At 34.9% G+C, this 8,473-nt stretch overlaps 2 protein-coding genes across 2 annotated transcripts; both read right to left on the bottom strand.

Moving 5' to 3' along the window:
- Positions 1-582: 582 nt before the first annotated feature.
- On the bottom strand, positions 583-1,378 carry LOC120006572 (protein GLUTAMINE DUMPER 3-like). The gene has a single exon (XM_038856643.1). The coding sequence runs from the start codon at positions 1,201-1,203 to the stop codon at positions 793-795; it is 411 nt and encodes a 136-aa protein (XP_038712571.1). The 5' UTR covers positions 1,204-1,378; the 3' UTR covers positions 583-792.
- Positions 1,379-5,427: 4,049 nt separating this feature from the next.
- Positions 5,428-8,473, bottom strand: LOC120005173 (small nuclear ribonucleoprotein E-like). Its single transcript, XM_038854665.1, has 6 exons — positions 8,341-8,473; positions 8,204-8,230; positions 8,026-8,088; positions 5,952-6,030; positions 5,796-5,841; positions 5,428-5,722 (listed from the first exon to the last, which is right to left on the bottom strand). Exons 1-6 carry the CDS (start codon positions 8,380-8,382, stop codon positions 5,713-5,715), a joined length of 267 nt encoding a protein of 88 aa, XP_038710593.1. The 5' UTR covers positions 8,383-8,473; the 3' UTR covers positions 5,428-5,712.

Genomic DNA, 8,473 nt, shown 5'->3' with positions numbered 1-8,473 from the left:
GGGAACTACTGTTCATATTCTGTAAAATAGGGAACCTCTAGGTAATCTGATGCAGAGCTCTATTTTGACAAAATCTCTAAATTTTACAGACAGACTCATGTTTAGGTAATCTGATGTGGATGCTCTAATAATATTAATATAAAATCACTTAATGTTTATATTGTATATTAATCTAAAATAAAATAATTGACCTAATTTGATTACGTAGGACAATTCAATATACATTGTAAGCGTTTGGGAGTGCTGTGAGGTGTGGTGAGGTGCTGTGAGGTGAAAAGCTGTGGTGCTGTGAGGTGAGTTGGAACGCAAAAGTTGTTTGACGTGTCACAAAAAACTGTGGTGCTGTGAGGTGTGTTGCAATTGAACGCAATGCAAACGCACTGCCAAACACCCACATAGTTTCCAAAGGAAAATGTTTGGTCCCTCAATTCCTTACTCCATTTTAAACCTCATCCAGGTGACACGTTGGATGTTTGGAGGATTCTACATCTGTGTTCATCATCAATCAACGTCATATGAATTAAGGGTTTAAATGAGAAAAAATATTATAACATTACTCATCCCGAAAATCCACAAAAAATATTGTTCTTTTATACGTATCTCTCACCAAAAAAAAAAGAAAAAAAAACCTGCCCTATTTCTAGAATCCAAATTCCAAACCCGCCTTGATAGACAGGAAAAAATAAAAGAAAAACTAAAAAAAAGGGAGAGAAATTCAATGGCTTCGATCTGATGACTCATCATGGTTTACTGTACTCCTTATCCGTACCTGAACATCGCCCTCCTGGTTATTCAACTCACCCCACCCCCACCCCCACTCTCTGCTCTCTCATTCTGGTCACTCCCATCCTCAAACGACGACGTTCTGCTTGTCATTGGCGTAGCCAAATGAGTCGGCTTCACTTGTCCCGCCATAATCACCAATATCTTCATCTCCATCACCGCCGGCAACTTCTGGACGTTGTCGCCCTTACCAGCTCCTTCTCCGGCCTCCAAATCTCTCTCTCCGCCACTTCCATCGCCTCTTTCTAGGTGCCCGGACAGCTTCCAGTATGAACAAGTCAGAATCAATAGAGCAAACGCAATTGAACCAAGCATCGCCGCAAATCCGCCGAACAAGTACGGCACCGTCGAATGCCACGGGGAGTGTTGGGGAGCCGCCGCAGCCCTCTCCCTCACGTAGTACGGCTCTCTTGCCGCCATTTTTGCCAATTTACTGGGTGCGAGAGATTAATTATTTAATTTAATGAGATTAGAGAAACGATGTGTTTTGAGAGGTGAAAGATTGGAAACAGAAGGTATTTATAGAGACGGAGAAGAAGACTGGGTTTTTGGTTAATTTTCGGTGATTGATGTCATCATTTTAAATAGTAGACAACATAACATAGTAGCAACTCATAAAATAAAGAGGCATTTGCATTTGCATTTGCATTTGCGTTCCTTTTATTTAATTCATTATTCCTATCCACTCAGAGCCAACATAGTATATGTTACTCAAATGGGGTTATATTATGGGTTCTCAAATGTTATTCATTACAAAAATCATTAAGAAGTTTTTGGTTCAATAATTCTATTAGCGCCCACAGAATAATATTGTACTTGTGAAACGGTTTTAGTGGGTAGTTTCTTTAAATAACATGGAACTATAGCACTAGCTAAAGCCAAGTTTGGTGCATTTGGAATGGCATAATGTGATTCCTATAAGACAAAAGACCCCTATTGTAGAAATCTTTTGGATTCATCATAAACAAAGACTTTGATCCAATTTTATTTATTTGTTGAGTGATGTAATAGAGATTATGACACTCAATGGATCCACTAAAATAGGGCATGTAAAAGCATATAGGTAAGATCTAGGTCTTTTGATGGGTATATATTTATAAAGTCCCACCATTTAAGAGGAATAAACCCGTGAGGATAATCCGATGTATCTACGAGAACCGAAATCCCAAAACGGATAATATAGTTAGTTGTTTGGGTTATGAATTTATGATATCTCCATTGAAGAAATATTTCATGATTGCAAAGTGAGTAATATCACTATATCCGAATAGGCATTGCATTACCCAAAATTCAACCCTATATCACTTACACCAAATAAATCACAACACTCAATTAACAGTAGTGTTAGGTAGCTCATGAGAGCCCAAGTCTCTTAAACGAAATTTTAAAACGTTTTAACTCTCAAAATACATATAGGATTTTTAAAAAAAATACATATTCAGAATCAACACATAAAACTCTCTCTAACAAGATCCATTGTCGATGAGTTTTATCGGGTAAATCTTAATTTCATTGTTTTTTTCAATGAAATTTCAAAAATAAATGAATTCAGAGCTAAAACAATGAATTCTAAACTGTGTTTCAAAAAAAAATATAATCTATATTAAAACAATAAATTTTGGACAATGAATTCTGAGATAAAAGAGTAGAAATAAAACTATTTCATTGATTAAATCAATGGAATAAACATGTTGGACTACCAAACTGATGGGCTACATATCATTTTCGCTCAATTAAATAAAGCGAAGATGAATAATAATCTAATCCTTGATATGGAACTAATCAAATAATTTGGCAAAAATTTTGTTTAAAAATTTTTAAACACTAATTAAGGTCTTCGGTGGTGGAACGTGGGTCCCCCTCCCACGTACGTAAACGGGCAAGGACAAAACTGCATATCCTTTCCATCCAATACGTCCGCCTCCACATGATTACTTTTATTACCATTATATAAATATTATTTCTTAATTCTCCACTCAAAATTATCTTTATCTTCTAAATTACTAGTATTAAAAAAACTAAATGGATTCGTTAGGGAAAATAATGTTCCATAGTAAAAAAAAATAAAAAAAATTTAAGAAAGAGAATAAATGGAATCCCATTCTCTTGATTATTTTAATTGATTATTAAGCTAACTAAACGTATCTCTCTTTCTCTCAATAGCTTAAAACATCTTTTTCTTTTTCTTTATTATTTAATTCGAATTCCTTTAGAGGTATTGGATTATAAATTTGGCATCTTGAGTTGACAACTAGGGATGGCAAAAAAAACCGATCTGAGCACTATCCACAGGGTACCCGGTCCGTTTAAAACCCGAAAACCGATCCTATAGGTTTTGGAAACGGTTTTGGTTTTTGTTTTCAAACCCGTCATGTTTTAGGATCGAGTTTGGTTTTTGGTGCCGGGTTTAGGGTACCCGAACCGTTTAATAAAAAGATTCATTATAGTAATAATATTATAAATCATCTATAAAGATATACTATTAGGATATTAAATTATAACATGATAAAGCATATTAAAACGTATATATTTATAGAAGCATACTAATAAAACTATAAATTAGACTAATTTGAATTATAAAATCATAATTAATATAAATCATACTCAATATTAATTTATATTAATACAATCTTCAAATAAAAAATTAAAAAATTAAAAGTTAAATGGTAAATAGGTACCCGATGATAAACGGTTATGGAAGGGTTCCGGTTTTGGAAATTTAAATGGTTTTTTAAATGGTTTTGGAACGGTTTTGGTATAGAGTATATTAAATGGAAACGGTTTTGGTATTTTATAAATAGAAGGGTACCCGACCCTTCTATTTATAAAACAGGTCATGTTAGGTCATACTAAAACAAAAAAAAAGGGTCTTAATTAGTTGATATTATTATAGGGTTGTCAAAAAAATCGTCAAAATCGAAATTGACCGTAACCGAAATCGATTGGTCGAATTTTAATAATAAAAAATTGAAATTGGGATTGCCACCACCATTCATTATTTGTTAATGTTTAACCAATCGGGTAGGTCCGGTGCATTATACACTGAAGTATAAATCGGTGCACCATTTTGGTGAACCAAATCTTTATTATTATTTTTTTACAAAATTTATAGATAAAATATATTTACCATGATGAATTTAATGATGTAGTTTATTATTTGAAAAACCACTTAATTATTTTTTAAAAAATAAATATGAGCCGTAGAATGAGAGTTAGGTAACATATATATTTTAATTTTAATTTTACAAGATTTAAAGATAAATTTAAAATCAAACGGTTAAAATTATTTACATTTTGAATGTAATATATTTTTTGTAAAAAATAAAATAATGGTTTGGCACCAGTTAATAGATCGGACGTACCCCTTGATCGTCTTTTAGCTGTATACATTTATATATGCTAGCAACAGATATATTGAACAAGGCAATCACATCATTTCAAAACGCATATATGCTATCATTAAAACCAACAACATATATGTTAGCATATAGTTAATTATTACGGAGCCATGATTAAGCTCCGGCTGCTCCTCTTTTTTCAAGCAGGGCATTCGATTGCTTACAGGATTAGTTTCCTAAAGTTGATTAATTTTTTGTCACATTGATTGATAAAGAAAAGTTGGTCCTAATACATTACAATTAATTAATTAAAATATGGTGGGCTGAGGCACCTCAAACAGAGAGCTACAGGTTGGTCCACATGTTATATAATCTCACTTTTATCATGCAGGGCTGCATAAATTATAAACACATGCACATATAGTCACAAAGACAAAAAGAAGTAAAGATAAAATGGTTAAGGTTGCTTTAGTTTCTATTTCTTTTATAAGGAAGGTTGCTTTTGTTTCATACCGTAGTAATGTGTGATTAATTAATAAATACAATGTAGATAAGGCAAAGGCAAAGAGTTATGGTATCAGATTTGGCACAAAAGCACTTGAAGATTTAGTACCATTTGCGTTGTTTAGTGATACTGATACACGGACAAATGCATGTACGTACTAGGTTTCATGACAAATGCATGGTTGCTCAGAAACCAAACAATCAAAATGTTAGGTTAGCTTTCCTTCTCTAGGATCCATCAGTAAACATATTAGATTCCTAGACTTCTTAGGCTCCAGACTTGTGATGAGATCTCACATTGGTTAAGTAAGAAACGTGTGGTTAGTAGATAAAGAGTTCTCACAACCTAACACAGTATGACTGATTTTCTAAACTTACGTGAGAACGTTGGGCGTAGAAGAGCAAATCCATGAGGATTTCGACCCATAACGAACGATATCAAAATGTTGTTGGGCTCGTAAGCTACATCCACAACCCCACCCAACAAATGAAGACGAGAAGCCCAATAGTTGGAGAATGGTTATCTAATTCCTTGATTCCTTCTAAAGTCGTAAAAGGGCGAAATTTTACAAAAAATGACACCAACATTTTTCATTATTGGTCCGCGCAAAGCCAATCCTAGCACACGAGTAACAGCCAAGAGAATATCAGTGCAATAACATCGTTTATGTTACTGAAAGTTGGTGCCCTAATAACATTGTAAACACCCAACGGGACTACACTACATGATAACAGAGTTGTGGGGAGATATCCTCCTCTCACAAAGTGTTGGTATTTGAGAATAGGGGGAGAAATCCTATTGTTTGAGCAAATTGATAGTAGCTCATTTCACAAAGCTAATATGGAACAAAAGATCCAATTTGGATCAATGGTGTCACTAATTGGCTTGGAGAAGTTTCCATGGGCAGCCCCCTGGCTTAGATATCAGAATGCATAAACTTGCTATATAATACATGAGTACACACAATCACAACCAATACTAATTAGCATATAGAATTCGGGAAGCAAACCAATATAGCAGCAGCAAAAATACATCAATATCCAAGTGATTGACACAAGTCACTGTGCTTAGTGGAAATGATGGCAATTACGTTCCCCTGCACAGTATAGAAAAGAAACATCATTCTCTGATAGAGAGAGAGAGAGAGAGGTCTATTTCAGTGCACTCACGTGTTCATCATCAACGTTATGTTGTCTCCTTTGAGAAGAATCCTTCCTGAAGAAAGGAAACAAAAGAAACAACTTAGAGCACGAATGCCACAAGGGGAAGAATAGACATGAGGTTTTTGGACCATGCACGGCATGGGGATTAAGAAAGTTATTCACCTAAAGTCTTTCTGCTCTTTTTCTTAATGCTGACTTCTTCAGCATCATCCAGGACTAGATTCATGTACTCATCAAAACCCTGTAAGAACCACAGTAAAATGACCAAAGCGCTTAATGAAATAATAAAACATAATCCAGAGTCCAAACTGCCATTAAAAGATGAAGCGTAACCTTTTTTCATTGACAGTGGACCGAGAAAAGCTAGAAAATAGTAACTGAGAATTTGCAACATCATAAGCTAGCTGTCTAAAGCACAGATATCATACTGCTCACCAAGAATGCCTAGGTCCAAAATCACTATACTTTTTCTGTCGATTTTTTTTTGATCTCTAAGTTATTTCACGATACAGTGGAGAGGAGACTTCAAAGAATTGCGTACGCTTTTACATCTGTGCGACTGAACTGATATTTTAAATGGTTTTTCAACAAGACATGCAGCAGACTTCGGAATTGGTGTTTGATGATCAAACCCATAAATCATAACTAGTTCTCAGATTTCAAAATCTAAATAAACAAATTAATCAAATAATTCCACAAAAAATATAATAATACAAAGTTTTAGTTTGCTAGGTATTCTAATATGATAAATCTTTGCCACTATTCATTCAACTATGCCAATTATTTAGTGTGTACCTAAACTAAATTCTCACCAAGCAGATTTTTGCACAAACTCAAATCCATCTTATTATGTATTTCATTGAATTGATTTCATGAAATAAATATAATGATGTGAGGCTTCACCAATTAGAGAATTTTGAAACTGAATCACTCTAAAGTTGGTTAGATGAAGTTGACGAATCTGAAATTTGGGAGTGAATGGTGCCCTTAAGTCAAAAGCTAAATTACATGGGTCCTCTAGTGGTAAGGTTGGTGCACCACAACCTAGAGACTATGAGTATGGGATCAAATCCTAGAAGCAGCCTCTCCAAATTGTAATGATAAGGCTCCGTATATCTTGCTCTTCCCCAACCTTGATTCTATAATAGGAGCCTTGTGCATGGTAGTTGTTAGCCTTTATACCTACCTACTTCTATACAGCACGTAATGAGGCATCAATGGGAACACTGCTAAGGGGGATGCCTTCTTGGTATCTTCATTTCTATCCAAAAAGTCTAAAAAACAAAACTTCCTCTGACATCTATCTATAGTTCTGCATTGTTTAATGGCATTTTAAAACATCAGAGTTTTGGAAAGTTCAAAAGAACCCAAAGAAGTTTCGAATGAGTAATATTTTGAAATAAGACATTTGAATATTTGATCCCTCTATTTCCTAACTTCATCCCACATTCTCCCTTACTCTATCAAGGGGCAGGGTAGCCATCTCTGGCAGGAAATCTACTAATTTCTTTCTCTTCAGCAAACAGATTAGCTTAACATTACAATGGTATCAAAGCAGGATTCACGCTACACATCAACACCAATTGTCATCTTCTCTCTGCCAGATTCATGGTAAAAATAAAACCAGATTCAAATCCAAACACACACCAGATTCAACCTAGTTTCAGTAACTCCTCGTCCAACAATTGCATCACACAATGAAGTTGACGTCCCGACGCTGTCTTCTTTGCCTTCATACCTATTCACCAAACTGATTTTCCTCACATTAATACATTTAACCGTTTCAAGGTTCTCTAATGCGTTCTTTTACTACATTTTAAAAATCCACCACAATGAGATTTCATCCCAAATATAGATATATGAACGTCGCAGAAAAAGTGATAAATTGCCATATATGATACGAAAATAACAAGCACGAATATCACCTTTAACAAATAATAAAGCATGGGCAGAAGTCACAACTATTGTTTGCAGAAGTCATGGATACATATAGGTCACCAGCATATATTGCAACGTCACTGATAAATAATAATTCTCCCAAGAGTCGAACATTAACCTCATCACAATTCGACATTTCTAAGGAGAATTACAAAGAGCTAGCTTGAGCATGAAGTTAATTAGACAACACATAAACCCTAAAACCCACACAGCCGACTCAATCACCATCCACAGAAGACAACTATAATCTATGCACTTACATTAAAAGATGTAAGACAAACGTATGCAAGAAACTTACAATTATTCGGCCCTCAATTCTCAAATCTTTCTGCTCGAAGAGCCAAATCTGGATGCGAGCTTTCTGAGTCAAAATACCAAACAGAAAGAAAAATCAGCCGAAAAATCTCAAAACCTTTTGTAAGCAAAACTAAAACGGACCAAGAGAAATAAGTAAGAGGACTAAGATATGAGCTTACACTTTGTAGAAACCTGAAAATCAGGTTCTTGTGCCGCGCAAAAGCATAGAACAGACAGGAAAGTAGGAGAATTAGTGATCAGAGGATAAAACAACGAAAAACAAAAGAATAAAGCGGTAGAAAAGAAAATAACGTACAATGGGTTGGGTCATAATCCTTTGAACTTTAGTGCTCGCCATGGCTGTCAAGCTCCAAGTGTACCTTGGTCAGTGACGGTGTCTAGGTCGAATAGGAACTTCAGAAACCTAATTAGAAGCGCAAGGCACCAGA

This window comes from Tripterygium wilfordii, chromosome 9 (assembly GCF_013401445.1).
Source record: "Tripterygium wilfordii isolate XIE 37 chromosome 9, ASM1340144v1, whole genome shotgun sequence".
In the NCBI taxonomy this organism is placed as follows: domain Eukaryota; kingdom Viridiplantae; phylum Streptophyta; class Magnoliopsida; order Celastrales; family Celastraceae; genus Tripterygium; species Tripterygium wilfordii.
Note: the sequence above shows the minus strand (reverse complement) of the source record. Positions and strands in the feature narration are given on the sequence as shown.

Bases quoted from the DNA above. Each gene is read 5' to 3' on its own strand.
- LOC120006572 (XM_038856643.1), bottom strand. From the start codon at position 1,203: ATGGCGGCAAGAGAGCCGTACTACGTGAGGGAGAGGGCTGCGGCGGCT.
- LOC120005173 (XM_038854665.1), bottom strand. From the start codon at position 8,382: ATGGCGAGCACTAAAGTTCAAAGGATTATGACCCAACCCATT. The intron at 8,089-8,203 runs GTAAGCTCATAT...ATTTTGACTCAG, and splicing joins TTTTCAGGTTTCTACAAAGT to AAAGCTCGCATCCAGATTTG. The intron at 6,031-8,025 runs GTAAGTTTCTTG...TGGTTCTTACAG, and splicing joins GAATTGAGGGCCGAATAATT to GGTTTTGATGAGTACATGAA.